Source organism: Hippopotamus amphibius, chromosome 3 (assembly GCF_030028045.1).
Source record: "Hippopotamus amphibius kiboko isolate mHipAmp2 chromosome 3, mHipAmp2.hap2, whole genome shotgun sequence".
Lineage (NCBI taxonomy): Eukaryota > Metazoa > Chordata > Mammalia > Artiodactyla > Hippopotamidae > Hippopotamus > Hippopotamus amphibius.
In genome coordinates, this window is record NC_080188.1 from 49,517,120 (window position 1) to 49,537,421 (window position 20,302).

Genomic DNA, 20,302 nt, shown 5'->3' on the forward strand with positions numbered 1-20,302 from the left:
AGAAGTAAATCAGTTGCTTCAGGAAATGGGATTTTTCCTCCTTAGTTTAGTACTCAGATCTTGAAAAGAAATAAATCAGGAAAGCAGCCTGGAATTTCGGATAATGAGGAAGGAGCCATGCAGTATTTGTGTTCCTGCAGCCATTCCTACAACACATATCTTTGAGTGTCTGCTAATGGTCAGAGGCTCAGAATACCAAAAAAAAAAAAGGGGGGGGATGAGTCAGACAATTATTCTGCCCTCAGCCAGCTTACAGTCTGGAAAGGGGAATTTATAGACTAGCGGGTTATTTTATATTTCTTGACCCACTTTTAGGAAAAACTTGAAGAGACTTGCCTGCAGCAGCCATTGTCATGCTCTGAAGGGCTTGACTGGGAGGCATTCTGGGATCCACTGGGCAAGTGGGGAGGCTGAGAAATCTGGTTGGATGCACACTGGAGGGGTTGACGAGCTGCAGGGCTTGTTTCCGTGCAGGGAGGAGGTGTGGCCAGTTGTCTAGATCATAGTATCGAGCAGGCCCATTTGACACAGCGAGTCAATGATAGCGCTGCAAGTGTGTCTGGGGCACCCAGTCCTGGGTGAGCCATTTCTGTTTGCACACGACCTTAGCTAAAAACTAGACATCAAAGGGAATTGCCTGGCTGTCCAGTGGTTAGGACTCTGAGCTTTCACTGCTGAGGGCCTGTGTTCGATCCCTAGTCGGGGAACTAAGATCCCACAAGCCTCGCGGTGCAGCCAAAAAAAAAAAAAAGGCTAGACTTAGGGTCCAAGATCTATACCCTAGGAAGACTGAACTGTCAAGAGCAGAGCTATAGCCAAAACATGCTGGGATTCAGGGCAAAACCTGATCATAGACACTGCAGACATTTTAGGGGCAACGGAAAGTAGAAGCTCAAAGAGTCCAAGCCTGAGATGAATGTAATACTCCACAGCTGTAGAGTGTGAGCCGTTTGCCAGTCCTACCAGTGCAGTGAGGGCTGACTTGGGAAGTGGGCAAATAGGAGGCATTAGTGCCTACCCTGGAAGAGGAATCTGGCAAGGGCGGATCTGACTGGTATTATAGTTTGTAAGCTTGAGTTCAGCTACTGAGTCTTACTTTAGAATACAAAGGAGCAGCTAGCAAGAGGTTCCTGACATGGTTAAAGCACATCAGTGGATATTTATTGAGAATTGACTGAGTCCAGGGTGCTGAGTTGCTGTTTGAGGGGTCACAGAGCTCTTCCAACCTACTTAAGGAGATGAACCAAAGACACAAATACAGTTAAGAAATAGTACAAAGTTAATAACATCAATAGGCAGTGTGGGTTGTAGGAGTTCAGGGGAGGGAGAAATAAAAGATATGGAAAGCATTGTGGGGGAGGTGGGGCCTAAAGTTCTTCCTGAAGAATAGCTAGGATTCTGTTAGACAGAGGGAAATCAGGCAGGCTTTCCGGGTGAGGTTCTACCAGGAGGTGGGCACAGAGGGTAGAACACGTGGGCCATTCATGGCCAGTGAGAGTGGTCCAACCTGGGTGAAGGACATGGTTTGAATTAAGGCACATTGGATGAAATGGTTGGAAAGTTTAAGTTGGAACCAAGGTATAGGGAACCCAGAATTCTAGGCTGAAAACTTTGGACTGACTCTTGTGGGCAATAAGGCTATGAGAGTTTTAAGGGGGGCTGTGACAACTAAGACTGTGTTATAGGCAGGAAATCCGCAACTGTGTGTAAGGTGGGTTGGAGTGAGGAGAGATTATAGTCAGAAAGAGGCATTAGAAGGTTGAACGTTCATAATGGCTTTTCTATTTCCAACCTATTCTGCATGTGGACCCTAAAAATGTTATGCTGGGGCATATTTTATAAATAAATGTTTATAGAAAGAGATTGGAAATTTTTAATTTTTAATCAGCTCTGTTCTCGCCATTGTCCAGAGCCCTCTTTGATGGTAAATTAGGTGATTAGGAGTTGCATTAATTTTTTAAGGATTATAAGGGACCACTAGAATAAAGAATCATGGGACTAGGCTAAATGACTCTGAAAGTCCCCAGCCCTAGAAGAGCAGGTTCCACTAAAATAAGCTGGAAGGGACACACATTGGCTGTCCTGAGATTAGCTATATTAAGTGAAGGTTTTAAATAAGGTACCCCATTTTCTAGTGCTTGGAAATCCTTTGTTGAGTTGAGAATGGCATATCAATATTTGTTACAGAAAAATTTGGCTGGTAATTTCAGTTGTTGATCTTTCAGAGATGTGCACTGACCCCAGAGTTTACTTTTTCAATATATATATGCCCTTTCCAAACACCTTCCAGTTCCCTCTGTAACACTGTAATGCATTCTTCGTTTATGGTTCATCAAGCATTTATTAAGCACACGCTCCATACCAGGCACTGTGCTAGGCTGTGGGGAGGCCTAGATGAATAAGATACGGTGCTTGCATTTAAGAAATGTACCATGTAGTGGAAGGAAAGAGATATGTACTGAATATGATACTATTGTGGCTGTGAGATGAGCCTGTGAGACAGTACCCTAACCCAGACTGGAGTGTGTGTGTGTGTGTGTGTGTGTGTCTTGTGTGTGTGTGTGTGTCTGTGTGTGTGTCTGTGTGGAGTGGGTACTGAAGGCTTTCTGGAACATGTTATAACTGAGATGATTTGGAAACATGAGTAAGAATTAGAGGGGTTTGGAGATTTGGAAGGGAGAGCATTCCAGAAAACAAGCCAAAGAATATTTTCTATTCAGGCACCAACAAAGAGTTGAGTAGAATGCCAGCCCCAAGTACGGGGTGCTGAGACCTGAAGCAGAAGGAAGCAGGGCAGGTCCTGAAGGCCTATGTTCTGTTTAAGGAGAACATGCTTTGTTATCAACGCTGTGGGGGGATCTCTTGAAGGTTTTTAAGGAGGGACACGTTATGATCGCATTTCTATGAAGAGAAAGATCTGCGGAAGATTGTGTAGAAGAAGACAAGCCTGAGGGCAGAATGACCATTAGGAAGGAGTTGTAAGAATCCAGATGAGCGAGGAAGCTGAGGGGATGAAGAGCAGGGGACATGGCTTAATAAGCATTAGTTATATATTAGGTTGACCCATGTGAGTTTGCTGTTTTGTGGGCAAAAAATCGTCAAATAGTGGCAATTTTATATTGTTCAACCTAATAGAAGCAGCAGAAGTTGGTGATCTCTTAGCCCTCAGGCTAAGGGAGAGGGAATTTGGGGGATGATTTCTGGTCAAGTAAATTCAAGGAATGGGAGCATCATTTACCAAGGGCCAAAATAGGAAGATAATGTGTTTGAGCTTGGGCAGGTTGGACCACTGGACATCTGGGGTAGCTGTCTATGAGGAAGGTGAAGATCCAAGTGAACACACCTTTCTGATTGTAGCCACCATGAGCTCATCTGCTGTCTTCATTTTACCCTGAACCCAAAGTCCTGGAACTCTTTTTTTCACTGAAGTGTTGCTTCAGTCAGGTCATAAGTTAACCTCCTGGAACATTTCAGTGACTTTTATCTAAACTCACGAAGGTGTTAGGAGGAGCCCTGGTGACAGACAAAGCAGAAGGTAATCCACCCCATGCAGTGCCATCCGTAGAGTGTATTTCCATCATCCTTGGGAAAGCCTAGCAGTGGAAGCCCTGGAGAAGCACCCTCTCTGCTCCCTCTGTCGTGGGTGAGCTTTGCAGGGTGGTAGGATTTACTCACAGGGTTTATTCTCTCTCTGAGCTGTACCTAAGATCATCATTGGAGACCTCTTAATTGCACTTAACTGTTTAAGGAAAAAAATTACATCTAATCTATCACACAGACAAGAATAAACACATCCTGGGAACAGGTGCAGTAACCTCAATGTGTTATCACATATGGAGATGCCATATGTGTGGGGTTTTTCCCCTCCAAGTCTATCAAAACAAATACACAGTTTGTGAGATTTAGGCCAGAGCTGAACATTTGCAACAAAGAGAAATGAACTGGGGTGAGGGGCAAGAGTGGGTAAGATTGCAGCAGACATGGTTACGTGCTATGGAAAACCAGGTTCTTTCTTCACAGATTTTTGTTATTTATGTTTTGCCCGCATCGCAACAAAGTTATCCCCAAATTTCAAAGCCAGGGGTGCTCCCTCCATTTGTCTTTCTCAGCTAAAACCTTTCTCCTGTTCATATAAGAGGGTGAGAATTACCAAGAAAACATGAAGGAAAAATATCTAAATGAAGATGCATTAAAAAAATGTCTTGGGCTTTTCTGGAATGCCTAATGGGAAGGCTGTACTTTTTAGTTCTTACATAGAAAAGCAGATAATACTGAGAGTAATATTGTAGAGGGGAAGACTACAAAATTTTATTTCTTTATTTCACTTTTAATTGAAGTATAGTTGATTTACAGTATTGTGTTAGTTTCAGGTATAGAGCAAAGTGATTCAGCCATGCATACAAATATGTATATATCTTTTTTGATTCTTTTCCTTTATGGTTTTTTACAAAATATTGAATATAGTTCCCTGTGCTATGCAGTAAATCCTTGTTGTTTATCTATTTTGTATATGGTGGTATGCATTTGTTAATCCCATACTCCCAATTTATTCCCCCACCGTTCCCCTTTGGTAACTATAGGTTTGTTTTCTGTGCCGGTTGCAAAATTTTAAATAGCTGATTTTGTTAGGATGGTAGAATTCTAGAGGGTTAAAAATTTGTTTATGCAGTAACATTTTTAAATTCTGGTTTGTTTTCTTCATAAATCTGTGCCAGAATGTAAGCAAAAGAAGACAAGTGTCAGTAAAGAAATATTGTTCTGAGAATTTCCATATTGTATTCCGTGGTACTTGAGTTCTAAGCAATGGTTAATAGGTGTTACATGCAAAAATGTCTCCTGGCTAATAAATTTGGGAAACTCTCAGTTAAATAAAGTGAAGCAGCTTTCTTTGTTACAGGATTTCTCAAAAGCTTAAATAAGCAGATGTGCATTGTGAATCTCTAAGATGGAGGCTGCACAACTTTTGCCAAATGTTTCTTGCAGACCCCTTCCTTCGGTTTACTATAGCCTCTCACAGAGCTAACCAGTGCTTTGCAGAACTATCTTTGAGAAGCCCGGCACCAGCTGATGTTAATGTTGGACAATTTGTTGGCACTTCCTAAAGTTAAAATGAAATACTCAACCTATACTCAGATTGTGGACTGCCTTCCTTCCATCCTCAATGCCTCCCTCCCTCCCGTCCTTTCTCCCTCCTTTCTCTTCTCTGTGGGCAAGCAGAGGGGGGCCCAAGAAGGTTCAGGGTTGCCAGTCTCTTGACTGCTGAAGAGCATCAAAGAACAATCAGTAATTTTCCTCTAGTGCTGGGTCTGAGAAGTGTTTCCTCTCTGAAGCTGAGCTGACTGATTAGAAAACCTGTTAACATTTTTCTTCCAAATCATTAAACACAAAACAAAACCTTTTGAGTCCCTTCCACAGTTTTCCCCATTTATTGTCAATCATTTCTGAAAGAGGACCCTGAAAAACATGGTGAGAAAGTTGAAATGCACAGATTAAAAGGGCAACAAATCCTTGTTTTGGAATAAGCTGATGGAACTACAACACTGAATAATGAAAAAAAGAAAGAAAGAAAAGAAAGGAAGGAAGGAAGGAAGAAAGAGAGAGAGAGAGAGAAAGAAAGAAAGAAAGAAATGGTTCAAATTGAACATCATTAAGGACTGGGAAGGAGCCTTGTATAAGCCAGTGTACCAGCTCTCTGCCTTCAGGTATTGTGACTTGAAGCCAGAGAGGAGCCAGTTCTGTTTTAAAGCAGTTTCTGCCTGCGGGAAGGTAGGTTGGGGCTGTCCTACATCTTGCTGTAGCTGTTCCTGGGGCTGTAAGCTGAAAGAAGGGAAGAGGCACACACTAAAATGTGTAGCAGTTACTAACTTATTTTCATCACCAAAATCCTACCCATCTGTCCCTCGTGGCATTGCTCAGATTCCTTCCCTTCTAGGACCAGCTTCCTTTGGCATTTCCCACGTTGTAATTCCTAGGTACGCTGATTGTTCCTGCCAATTACCTAGCACTTATTGACTAGCTCATGTTCTCTGTGAATGTCTAATAATATGTGACTGTTCTCAAGCCTTATTATGTGACAAGCACTGTGCTAGTTGCTTTGAATGGATTTTGCCATTTAATACTACCAGTGATCCTCCAAGGTAGGTACTGATGTGATCTCCATTTTACATATGAAGAAACTGAACCGAAGAAAGGTTTAAGTCATTTACTCAAAGTGGCAAAAGCTGGAAGATAGAGTCAAGATTTGAACCTAGAGAGTGTGATTGCAGAATCCACATACTTAACCATTTTGTCATACTCAGTGATGCTAAATACAGTTGAGTACAACGGTAGAGACTCAAGAAGAGTTTTCTGATTGTAGATGAAGAGGTGGATCATTGGGAACTGGTATGACAAGATGGTTTGGAGAGGCACTGTTGGGGAAAGTTGCAAGAATTTGCTGGTCTGTTTTTGTTTGTTTGTTTGTTTGTTTGTTTTTTACCAGAGGATCCCACTTTTTTTTTTTGAGGGTAAATGTTTTCTTTCCTATGTCTTTTTTTTGACGTACAATAAACTGCATATATTTAAAGTGTACAATTTGATTTTTTCTTATTAGTAATATATATATGGCAATCCCAGTCTCCCAATTCATGCCACCCGCTCCCCCCCCACTTTGCCCCCCTTGGTGTCCATGCGTTTGTTTTCTACATCTGTGTCTCTATTTCTGCCTTGCAAACCAGTTGATCTGTACCATTTTTCTAGATACTGCATATATGTGTTAATATACAATATTTGTTTTCCTCTTTCTGACTTACTTCATTCTGTATGACAGTCTCTAGATCCATCCACGTATCTACAAATATCCCAATTTCATTCCTTTTTACGACTCAGTGATCTTCCATTGTACATATATATATATGTACATATATGTACTTATATACAATGGAGTCTTCTTTATCCATTCATCTGTTGATGGACATTTAGGTTGCTTCCATGTCCTGGCTATTGTAAATAGTGCTGCAGTGAACATTGGGGTGCATGTATCTTTTTGAATTATGGTGTTCTCTGGGTATATGCCCAGGAGTGGGATTGCTGGGTCATATTGTAGTTCTATTTTTAGTTTTTTAAGGAACTTCCATACTGTTCTCTCTAGTGGTTGCTGGTCTGTTTTAAATGCTGGAAGCTGTTTTAGATTGCCATGTATTTTTATTTTATATACCCTTAGTAAATAAATAAGTAAATAAACGTTAAATAAAAACATTAATGCATACTAAATTTTAATAATTCATATCTCTCCACATGTACTTTAATCTTTTTCAATGGTTACATGCATGCGTTTTTAAAGTAATACTTAAACTTTTCATTTTATATTGGAATATAGCCAATTAACATTGTGATAGTTTCAGGTGCACAGCAAAGCGACTCAGCTGTGCATATGCAAGTATCCATTCTCCCCCAGACTCCCCTCCCATCCAAGCTGCTGCAAAACATTGAGCAGAGTTCCTTGTGCTATACAGTAGGTCCTTGTTGGTTATCCTTTTTAATATACATGCATTTTTCACAGTTGTAATCAGCAGCTATGTACAGGCATATCTCGGAAATGTTGTGGGTTCGGTTTCAGATCACTGCGATAAAATGACTATCGCAATAAAGTAAGCCACAAGAATTTTTTGGTTTCCCAGTTCACATAAAAATTATGTTTGCTCTATACTGTAGTCTCTTAAGTATGTAATAGCTTTATGTCTTAAAAAAAAGTACATACCTTAATTAAAATTACTTTATTGGGAATTCCCTGATGGTCCAGTGGTTAGGGCTTCACACTCTCACTGCTGAGGGCCTGGGTTTAATCCCTGGTCAGGGAACTAAGATCCCACAAGCTGCGCAGTGCAGCCAAACAAACAAACTAACAAACAAGCTTTAACCATCATCTGATAGCATAGGGTTGCCACAAACCTTCAGATTGTAAAAACAAAACAAACAAAAAACACAATCATCTGCAAAGCACAATAAAATGAGGCATGCCTGTATTTCTTTGTTATTTCTCATATCACTTTGTATATTTGTGGTGGCAAATAATTGGAGGAATCCACATAATTGTCATTTTTAATGGCCAAATAGCATCCATTATATTTGTGTAACTTAATTTGATTGGCCTGTTGTGGATCTGGGTGATAACCAGCATGCGATAGAGTTACAGTTGGTAAGTTAAGTATGACTTCCAAGGTTTCAGGTGGGATGAGGTCTGTTTTTCATGTTATTGTTAATAGCAATAATGATGTGTTTGAGGAATTTTATAATTTTTAAAGCATTTTCTCACTTATTTTTTCATTTGATCATCCCAAGAAACCTTCCTGTGGAGGTGGGAGTAAGAGCTCAGTGCAGTGCATAACAAGCACATAGATGGTGATCAAGAAATGTTGGGTAAAGGACTGACTTGATTCTGGTGTCCTAATGTCTGTTTTAATCCCCTTCCAGTGTATCCTATGGTAATTACCTCAAGGATCTTCTTAGTGTGACCCTTTTTTTTTTTGCTTCTTATCTCTTCTTTTTCACCTTCTATTTCATTCCATCTGGCCCTATTCTTCTATCTCTATAATTTTTCAGTTTCCTTATGTCTTCTTTTTTTTTAACACCTCCGTCTTTATTTTCCTTATCTTATTTTTCAGCAATGCACATTCTTTTCTTATTTCTCATCTGTCACCCTATCTCGTATTGCTTGAACTGTGAGTTGCATATCCAATCTCTCTCTGGAACTTTCAGTGATTGTCTCTCCCTCGTTCTCTGAATTTGTGTTTTATTTAAGGGACCGCGCTGTCTGCTGAAGGATGATTGAATATTTCAAGGCATTTCTTTTCTTTGAACTTTTACTTTCGGGAAAAAAAAGAAGAACATGACTTATGCTTAAATGGAGGGCTTCCTAAATTAAAAAAAAAGAACGTGTGTTTTCTCCCTCATGTGACCTCTCCTAAACAGTATCTTACATAGCTTTAGAAATGACCGTACTAAAAATTTTCACCTTGGCAGGACTCCCAATGAAGTTATGATTGCTGTCGTCTTCAGAAGAACTACAGGCCAGAACCTGATTGCAGAAAAGGCTTTGAGTGTCTATGCTTAAAGAACACAACTGAATTTAGGCTTATAGGCTATCCTCTTAAGTACTGAAGACAGCAAAATTGCTATGGCTACACTTATCTACTTTTCTTACACACATGTAAATCTCTGTGTTTACATGTAATAGGCAAAAATAGTGACTTAGATGTAAGTATGATCATCAGTAGCAATGTCAGTACTGATGTGGCCTGCCGCAGGTAAAGAATAATCGCTAATGTTTATTGAGCACTTCCTGTGTACCAGCTCCTCATATACATTACCTCATTTAATCCTGACTGCAACCCTGGGAGGTCAGTCCTATGAATGGTAGCATTTCCATTTTATAGCCTAGGAGACTGAGATGAGAGACATTAACGGATTTACCCAATGTTTCACAGCTGATACGCTGTACAGCTGGGCTTTGAAGCAGTGCCACTTCAAAGGGCACACTTGTGAACACTGTCATCAGCCTTCATCACCTAATCTAGTTCCAGTAGGACCTTCTCTGCGTCTCAGCAGTTGTATTACTTACAACTCTTTTTGATGCTTTGTCACCTCGCCCACCATGGCCTTTCCATAGGCACTTGCTACACTTTCCCTCAACTCAGCTCTGACTCTAAGCAGTTGATGTCTTTGCTTTCTTTTGTGTTTAGAAGATTAACACAATCTAAAAACAGCAGCAGCAAAAAAAAAAAAAAAAAAAAAAAACCCTCCCTTTTTCTCCTCACATGTCTCTGTATCTTCTTCTAAATGCCGTTTTCTTCATTCCTTCCTTTGAGAAAGGAGCTCCCTCACCCTGGCCGGGGGAACCCCTCCATCTGTGACCCAGAGCTCCTTTGTCCCATCACCCTGGAGAGCTGGTCTTGCCCAGTTGTTATTTCTTCTTCTGGTTACTCATTTCATCTCCTTCCTTCCGTCTTTATCTTTCCTTCTCTTCTTCCTCCCTGACCCCCTTTCCTTTAGGACCTTCGTGTCTTAATCCAATGCTCATTTCTGTTTCCTCCTTAGAGTCTATCTCAAGTCCACACATCATCATCTCCGGGCTCTCATTTCTATCTGTCTACCTTCTGGATATTTGATCCACAGGAACAACATACTCAAAAAGCTCCAAAGAAATCTCCCCCACCGCACCCCCACCAGGTCCTTTCCTTCCTTCTCCTAACTCTCTTGTCCATCTACTACTGATTTTTAAATCAGCGTAACTCAAAACTGAGTACAGTTGACCCTTGAACAATGCAGGTGTAAACTACACAGGTCCACTTATATGCAGGTATTTTTCACTGGTAAATATTACAGTACTGTATGGTCCGTGGTTGGTTGAATCTGAGGATGCAGAGGAATGGGGGATACAGAAGGCTGACTATAAGTTATACTCAGATTAACCCCTATTCAAAACTGAGTTACACCCGCTTCCTTCCCACCCCTATTCCACATTCGAATCACTGCTACACCTTGCAACGTTCAAGCCCCTCTTATTCCCTTTGGATAAAATGTTCTCTGGCCCTCCTCAGACATCAACTGCATTTTAGGTGTGACTTTCTTCTGACATCAGAGCTTGTCGTGAGCATCTTGAAGGAAGGGTCTGACTCTGACCCAATGCTCTATCTCCTGCAGTAACTTCCATAGTGCCTCACGCCCAACTCACATTCCATACATGTTAATTGAAGTGAATGTTTTTCTATTTTGGATGTAAGGCAAAAGTAAAACATAAACTGACGGGAGGTCAGGTACAAGACAGGCGTGGTGCTCGAGTCTCCTTGTTGGCAGCAAGAACTGGCACCAGAACTGAGGAGAGAGCCTTGCTCTTCATCTCACACTGCCTCTCACCCTCTCCTTCTTCTGACTGCCTGCCTCCGTGGATCCTACCACAGCCTTCTCACCACATTTGTAAGTTTCAACACTAGGCAGAAATCACTGTCCTGTAACACTAAGGTCAGTCTGTTGTGGTGGGTTTTGTTGTTGTTGTTGTTGTTGATTGGTTTTTTTCAGGGTAAAACAGTAGCCACAGACGCTGAAAAAATGGGAAGTTTTGTTTGTTTTTGTTTTGTTTCATTTTTATACTAACTCAGAGCTAATCCTAACCCTAAAAAGAACACACCATTTCTAAGAGCTCATGAGTGGGCTAGGACCATAGATATGATCAAAAGGGGAAGAGAGGAGGCTTTTTCTTCTACCATCCGTATGTTATTTTCTGGATTCCTGCTGTACTTGTCTCACAAGTAGAACCCCATCAATTTTAAAAGTGGCATCAGAATTCGGAGTATATACACACTTTAAGGACCCTGAGCTTCAGCATGGAATCATTTCTTTTTCGCCTGATGAGGAACAGCTACAAGTGCTGCATATTTTAACAGCTTCCAAACACACTTAATGTGGTTGCATTAAGAACCTAATCGACTGACAGAACATTATTAAAAATCTCACTATGTGTCTAAAATTGTCTTTATAGGTCCATTATTTATCAGCTAAGGAGTCACTGCCCCATAAAACCAACATCCAAAGCCATTGCTTCGACAGTACACATTTACTTTAATATCTTCAAGCTTTTTTGACTTTGCTCCAAAGACGTGAAATAAGTCATTTCACTGCCGTGTGCTTCCATCCATCATGATTGTGGGTAATCCTCACTGATCCTCAAAGCAGAACCTTTGTGATTTGAAGAAAGCATCACACAGTGATGACCACATATAATTTCCTCACATCTGCAGGGTGACATATTAGAGGATATTGCTACTGCTGAGTCAAAATATTAATTTTTTATGTATTTACATTTTTAGCATGTGCACATGCTGTGCATATTTAGAAAACAAATGGAATTCTCTGCTTGCTTAAAAACAAGAAATGCATTTATTTTGGCTCTAGTTAATACTCCATCTCCAGGTTCCCTTATACTGTTCATTAATTTGTTTGTTCAAAGTGCTCATTCACCAGGTTTCTCAGCAAGCAGACACATACACAAACAACTGGAATTCTACCTGCCCTTCCCCTCCACATGTTTATTATATACCAGTAATCTGAAACAGGCTACACCTATATATATCCTGGGTCTCTCTTCTCTCCTTGTCATCCTTAATGAGTCTTTTATTTAAAGACTATTGTAATTGAAATAGTGACAAATAAGGATTTACTTAACGGAGTAGCGACGGGAGGACTCTGAGAGACAGCCTCCCGAATAGGCGCTGTTTTTAAGCAATTAATGGATGCATGCTCACCATTTAGACATATTTGAGGTTAGCCTCCTTTTTTGATTACAGACAGGAAGGTCAGATGCAAATACCTTCCCGCACAGATGGAGATTTTAGGACAGGCCGTTAATCCTTGCGGAGGCTGCTAGATTGGTGGGTTGGAAACAGTTCCCCTATTTTAGTAACCGCGGTCCTGGTGCAGATTAAGCCGTGACAGTGTAAACTTCTGCTAGCGTACCCTGTGAACTTGTTCCAGACGTCACCTGTCGGGAGGAATGGGCGTGGAGGGTGGGGTGAGGAGGATTAGGGGGGATTTCATGCTGTGGTTTGTCGGCCTCTCTAAGAGTGCTGGCATTTTAAGGACACTGTTTCTGACAGTTGCGCTCGTACCAGTGTGGGTCCAATGAGGATCAGAATCAGGATTTGTCACATGGCCACCACCTACCAACAAGAATCCAAGACACCTCCCAATCAGCTTCATTCTTAGAAACTATGCCCCTAGGTTCTACTGTGCGTGAAGTGACTGGTGTCGTAGCAGCTCCCTGGGAGGCACAGCCAATCACCTCCTGCAGCGTCTGGAGATGGGCTCATAGCACCTCTTAATTATGTTTAGATTGTGTAATTAATACATCTGGCTGGCCACGGGGAGACTTCTCTCTCCATTATCTCAAATTGTACTGACAAAGCAGTTGTAAATTGCCACACATGCAGCCAAGTAGTGCCCTGTTCCTCTTGGCCTGAAGTAGATTTTGAGAACCAAGTGGTGCAGCCCCGTTCAACCTTCTCATGGGCCTCCAAATTCCCTACAATTTCCTAGTATTTTGACTCCAATATTTTTTTTCTTTCATTTAACAAATAGATAAGGGCTCTCTACTAGGTACTACTGATTTTGCCAATTCCTACTTTGTTTTGAATTTTAAAGGCATTTTGGAGGCTAACAGTTTGCAAAAAGGTGTTCCCTTGTCGTGCCTGAAAGACAAACCACGGGTGTGTTGGTTTTGTTTCTCGAGGGACACCTGAGATCTCCATTGCTGGTCACAACAGCCTTCACATACTTACACTATAGGGTTCTCAGTTTTCCTAATATGCCTACTCTATCATAAGTCTCTTGAAAACTGTTCAGCAGTGGATGTTATTATCAGAGAAGGGTCTTCTGTGGACATAACGGAAGAGGGAAGAGGACGGAACTGTAGGGACCCCTCCCCTTCCCCGGAAAAATTCCCATTGAAAGCTGTGCATGTCAGGGTTTTCTTCGATTCTTGGTTCTTTGCTATGGTTTTAATGTCTTCTGTCATCACTAGTTACCTCTCATACAACAATTTCACATTTAAACCTGTAATAAAAACTCAGAGAACTCAGTATATAGCTGGCAAAGGACACATACACCCAAAACCATTCCCAATCTCCATGAAGATAAATCCACTCTTCTTCATGCCTTACAAGGTATTTCAAAACTAGCACAGTCAGGTCCTGAGTGGTTCTTTCCTATATTCTTTAAGATTCAGCCGTATTGAACTTTTTTCAGTTCCTTGAAGGCATCCTGTTCTGTTGAGCTTCTGGGTTTTTGCATGTTTTCCCTCTTCTTGGGACCCTTTCCAAGCCCTCTCACTCGGCCCATCTCCTCTCGCAGCTAACTCTCACTCGGTGTCTCTGTCTCAGCCTCCTCCAGGCAGCCTTCCCTGCCTCATGGGCTGAGTTGGTACCCTGTCAGAGACTCCCATGGTCCCTGTGCTTGCCTCGTTTGCATTTTTCAAAAGTTTGCAATAGTCTCAAGGCAGTCCCGTGTCTAAGTGTCTACCTTAGCTCTCTTGTCGCTCATCCGCTGTGCCACCATCACTATTGCCTTATGACACACGACTGTGTGGAGACATCTCTCTTTAAGTCAAGAAGCATAGCCCAAGTCCACTTTACTGTTGGATTCTTGAATATTCCACTCAGCTCCCTCCAGCCTGTTCCACGGGAGGGGAGGGGAGAGGCAAATCGAATGATCTCTCTGCTCCTTCTTCCTCTCCAGCTTTGAGGGTTCTTCTAGGCTGGGGTTCAGAGGTGGAGAGTGTAGGGGCCATATCGGTGGGAGAGGGCCTGGGTGTCCTAGCTCCAGTTTCCACATGCAAGTTTTTTTTTCTTCTGTCTTTTACCTGTACCCTGGGCTCTGTGATTCTGATATCTGTGCTGGTCTGATTCTGCTGACCTTCTCTGGGAGTACATGGTGGCTCATGCTCTCTGGTCCAATGGGGGATGATTGCAGTGGATGCGGAAAGAATTCACTGGTTGATATCTCAAATTACTGTGTGATTACATATTTCATACTTAATTGTAATTGTGTGTCCAGGGTCCTTGTCCCCACCATACTGAAAACTTTATGAGCACAGTAGACATTTGAACAGTTTTATTGTTTGAAAGAAAGATTTTTCTTTTCTAGTTGGTTTAATAAAAGTCAATCAACCTTCAGATTGACTCCAGAGCAAGATTTGAGAGCATATTGGTTTTATGTGGTCTTCTCTTGGGGGTTTGCAGAAGACAGAGTTGGGAAGAGAGGTTTACACGAATGTATTAACACAGGACCCACTCAGACTGTTATTTTGGGGTCTGTTCATAGGACTGAGTGTTCAGTGTGACTTTTTAAGCCATGGATAAGTGGATAAGGAAGGAGTACAGGTAGTGAACAAAAAGAGTTGAGCTTTCCAGACTCAGGTAGTTGCAGTCTCACGTGTAATGTGAAACTATAAACTAACTTGGATTAATGTGATGCTTTGGGCAGCCTGCAGCTGATTGTTTTATATTTTCAGATGTCATCTATTGATTTCTCCTTGCCTCTGGGTACTCACTCCATCATGCAGTGTGATATGTCTGGTGATTGATCCGATGCCTCTTTCAGGCTTAATATGCAGCCATGGAGGGAGGCAGAGGCCTTGAGTGACTTGGAGTCTCTGCAACTCTCTCTCTTGTTTTTTTATTGAAGTATAATTGACCTACAACACTGTGTTAGTTGCTGGTATACAACATACTGATTGATATTTCTATACATTATAAAATGGTCGCTATGATGTCTAGTTACTGTCTGTCACCAAAGCTGTTATACTGTCATTGACTGTATTCCTCATGCTGAAGATTTCATCCCCACGACTTGTTTATTTTGTCCCTGGAAGTTTGTACCTCTTATTCTCCCTCACCCATTTCACTCATCCCCTCCCACCCCCCTCCCCTCCGGCAACTGCCTGTTTGTTCTCTCCATCTATGACTCTGCTTCTGTTTCATGTTTGTTCACTTGTTTTGCTTTTTAGATTCCACACGTAAGTGAAATCATATGGTATTTGTCTTTCTCTGACCTGTTTCACTTAGCATAATACCTTCAAGGTGCATCCATGTTGTTGCATATGGCAACATTTCATTCTTTCTACAGCTGAGTAATATTCCATTGTATATTTATACCACATCTTCTTTATCCATTCACCTACTGATGGACATTTAGGTTGCTTTCATATCTTGGCTTTTGTAAATAATGCTGCAGTGAAGATAGGGGTGCATGTATCTTTTCAATTTAGTGTTTTTGTTTTCTTCAGAAAAATATCCAGGAGCGGAACTGCTGGATCATATGGTATTTCTCTTTTTAATATTTTGAGAAACCTCCATACCATTTTCCATAGTGGCTGTACCAGTTCACATTCTCTCTCTCTGTAACTTTTGAGCCCTTTCCACTGGCTTTTGGTAGCTATATGCCAAAATGATGCAAATAGCCATGTCTGGTTTAAGACCATCAGAGAATGAGACTTAGGAAGATAGAAGAAGTTGAGGGCTGTGAGGAATTTCTACACTTATCAGGCAATCAGAGGCAAAGAATGACTGAGAGGAGCACCAGGATAAAGCATGCTAAGATGGGAGAGGAGGTCAAGGAAGACGGGTGATCTGAAGTGTCATGTGTTGCACGCATTTCAGGTGGCTTAGGAATTAGAAGAGGCCATTACATTTGGTCATGAGAAGGTGGTCAGAGACTTTTTCAAGAGCAATACAACAGTTGAATTGTGGAAGCTGACAGCAGATTACAGTGAAATGAGAAGTTAGGGAGGCAAGGAAGTTGGGTATTGAAGGGAAGGCAAGAGGTGGGGTGGTTGTTGAGAAGAATTTTGGGGGGAGTAGGTAATGCGGAGCATGTTTGGAGGTTAAGATCAAGGGGAATGAAGAGAGATGGGGGTAAAAGATGCAATAATGTTCAAATAATGTTGAAAATTGGATTAAAAAATGTGGGTGGAGGAATTAGCCTTTTCACCCTATGAGGGGAGATGAGATGAAATGAAATGAAAAGAGGTTGGCAGGAAAGAACCTAAGGTGCTCATGCTTGATGGGCTGAATCAAGTAGAAGGTGAAATAACCTGGGAGGAGGAGGAAGGGTGGGCAGGGTGGGCTGGTGACTGGGGAAGAGTGCAAGGGTTTCAAAGCCGCTGCCATGAGAACGGGAGGGAGCACCCACAAACTAGCTCTAGGTTCCTTTAGAAGTAATTAATATACATCACACTCTTCATTTAAACAGCTTCTAGGATAGATACATTTTTCATATGATATATCTTTTGAAAATTAAACTTTTAGAATATTTTTTAAGAGTTTTGTTGAGATATAATTGACATATGATAAACCATATATTTGAAGTGTGAAAAAAAGTAAATAGCTTCTGGAGGTCCCCCAATCAGACAAATCCATAAATATTTATTTATTGTACCCACAAAATATTCCAGAGGTCTGCTTACTTTCTCTTCAAAGTATCCCCTTGGTGATTATTCTTTTTCATTTCTCTAATTGTACACTAGAGAAAGCCTCAGTTAGATGCAACTAGTTTTTAGACTGCGGCACACCTGTGGATCTTGTTGACGCGTGCCTGAGCCCAGCACTTCCTGTGAGCACTGGCTTTAAAGAGGAAGAGGCCAAGACTTTTCAAATAATGGAGCCCTGAATCAGTCATGTTTCCCGGGTCTCCAATCTTAACCTGTACCCACTCATTAAGGTAATCGTGAAACAGGGTTACCTCCATCTGCTCCAGCAACTTTCAAAGTGCTCCTGGTACTGTGAGAAAAGCACAGGGAAAAGAAAACAAAAAGGTTGGCATTGTGTGGAAACCACACACTAAATCAAGGGGAAATAGCCTCCTTATCAGATTTCTCTCAATACAGCCATCATTTCCTTTATAATTTACTGAAGGCCTGTAATGGGGATTAATTTGCCTCTTAGGATATCAAGAATTGTTTTTAATCTTGGCAAAAGCAGCCTGTAATTTAAAACTCCTGAAGTTCAGAGAAAGGTCAGGGGCTGTTCGTTTGTGTGCTGCTAAAAGTCAGCATTTTTGAGGAGAACACTCTGGGTTCAACCTCTGGAGTGGCTACAAAGGTCCCAGAAAGGCTTCTCATGTGGGTGAGTGGGTGCTGGGTATGGGACTGAGATCTCTGCTTTGGCAAAGAACAAGTCTCAAGTGATGGGCAACTAAGAAAGTGTGTCACTGAGGGTATAGAGAGAGAGACCTGTTTTAACATATCTCAGGGGACAGGCAATCTGTTTTATTGACAGGGATTTTTTTTAGTCTAAACATCACTAGAAATCACAATCACTATGTGCAAGACTTTGGGATGAAATAAGACATATCTTAGCAATGGCAAACAGTGCTTTTAATCCTACAAGGGAAGAGGAACAGGTCTTATAACCAGAATTCTCTTCTCTTTTCCTAGGTCTTTACTCTTTTTTCATTTTGGGTGGGGGGAGGAACAACTCAGGATTCGTGGCTTTTCTTCCATCTTTGGGATGGAGGATGGTAAATGGGATTTGAAGGGTTATTACCACTTAAGGTAGGACAAAGGGTGTTTTCACCTGTAGGGGGAGCCGAACACAAACCAAGTTCTTTCATTAAAGGGCGACCATTATACGGGAGAGGGCTGACCGTCCCAGATAATTAGTCCTATAGTTTTAATCACAACTGGTACTACAGCTTCTGTGAACTCTGTATCAGGTCATGAAAATGACTTTTCAACTCAAGTCTTCTTCATACCTTTACCTCTAGTTAAAGACTAAAAATTTCCCCCAATTCTATTATCCACTAACCCTAATCCCGCCACACCAATGCCTGAGACTGGTATGCTGACTCTGGAAGGCCCCATTTGGGAGACGGAGCCTTGTGGAGGCACTGAGCACAGCTCAGGAGCTCTGTGAACGAGGAGCACATGGCACCCGAGTTCTGAGAGCTCTCGGGGGATATATTGATATGATGAATGGTTTCTGTTATCTGATAGTTCTTTCTACACCCCTAGCAGGTATCTATCACGTGCTGCCCTAGGACTTGAAGGTTGTTCAATTGGAAGGGGATGAAAACTTAATTGCTGTGCTGAGCCTGGCCATTTGCTAGAAACTTCAAACACACAATTTGTACAGGTCCCAAGCTTCTACTTTACTGATGAATACTGCCTTCGAGCTACTCTCCAGCCGTCTGTGCTGCGAGTGGTACTTGCAATCCTTTTTTACCCTTTGGTGTAGTGATGAGATGCTGTGTTCATAGCATCTGTGCCTTCTTTGTGCTCCCCTGTCCTCTCCAGACTGCCATCCTCTGTGCCAGTACTGTGTAGCTGCCCTCCATAACACTGGGAGCGTCTGCCTGAGGTGCCAGAATGCCCGGTACCTGCTGCTAGGGGACCACTGTGTTCCCAATTGCCCTTCTGGATACTTCACAGAGAGAGGAGCTTGTAAAAGTAAGTGCTGGACACAGGAGCTGGCGGTGCCCCACAAGCTTCTCTTGGGGGTGATAGCTGAGAAGGCTTGAACTTCCCGAGGGAGCGAGGAGGCAGCAAGCACACTGTGGGGCAATAAACCAGACCAGCTAATGATGGGGCTTTTATTAACGGCTCTTGGGATGCTGCTTTGGCAGGGAATTTGGCTTCATAGGTTCTCTTTGTGTCTCTTCCCTCTGCAGAATGTCACTCCTCCTGCAGAACCTGCCAGGGCAGAGGGCCCTTCTCCTGCTCCTCATGTGACACCGACCTTGTTCTGTCCCATCTTGGCTCCTGCAGCACCGCCTGCTTCCCCGGGCACTATCTCGATGACAACCATGCTTGTCAGTGTAAGTTTTAAAAAATGGACTTTCTCTCCTTTCCTGCTCTTCTGGAGTCATTGAAGGAAATAGGGATTTTTTGTTTCCATATTTTCACCTGGTAGCCTTTATTTTTAGAAAAGAAAGAAAATAAATCTACAAAGCACATGGATGCCATTAGCAGACTATAACTCAGATGTGGGGCTAATTGGAAGTCTTGGACTGGGGATCTCCTCTGCAAGTTCTAGCTGTGTGATCATGGGCCAGTCATTAACCTCTGTGTTCTCTGTGTATCTGATTAAAATCATATAAGTGTGAGTCTGTTTCATTCCTATGGTTTCTCTCAGTGATCCAATTCCAAGATCCTGAGCAGGAAGTGGAGCTCATTCTAGTATAAAGGCTGTAACCTCAACACTTCTCTGGGTTTCATTTGACATGTATTTGTTGAATATTGACAGTATGCAAGGCTTCATATGCTACAAAGCATTTAGTTTCTGCCCAAACAGTAGCTATTTTGTCTTGCATGACAGTTACTTGCATAGATGTCTTAGTTCTCAAAGAAGTCAAAATATGATTAATCACCTGAGTCAGGCAAAAACAAAGAGTTAGGGTAAATTAGGGCAAGGGCAAATCTGGGTGGAAAAAAACTTAGGAAGTGCTTCACAGATGAAGGAACACTTTTGAGAAAGGCTGAGGTGGCTTACTTTACTTCAATCAGTAAAGTGTCAGTTGCCAAAAAAAAATGTGTTATACTTTTCTCGTTTTGAAAGAGACAGTTAACAAATACAGTGCTGATATTTCAATTTTCTGTCCTGGGAAGTACCGTGTTGAAGGAATTGTAGAGTAATGGTTAGGAGAGTGGGCTCTAGAATCAGGTGACGAAAGGTCAAGTCCTAACTGCCACTTAAATAGCTCTGCAACCTTGAGCAGGGGAATGAACCACTAGGCCTTGGGGTTTTTTTCTACAAAAGGGGGATTACAGTAGTGCCTA

At 41.9% G+C, this 20,302-nt stretch overlaps 1 protein-coding gene across 1 annotated transcript in view; it reads left to right on the forward strand.

Annotated features, from left to right (window-relative positions):
* FRAS1 (Fraser extracellular matrix complex subunit 1) overlaps positions 1–20,302 on the forward strand; it is a 505,547-nt gene that overhangs the window by 323,641 nt on the left and 161,604 nt on the right. The window contains exons 21-22 of the mRNA XM_057725661.1: positions 18,821–18,973; positions 19,195–19,341. Coding sequence (XP_057581644.1) covers positions 18,821–18,973; positions 19,195–19,341 — 300 coding nt within the window. The remainder of the gene's footprint in view (positions 1–18,820; positions 18,974–19,194; positions 19,342–20,302) is intronic.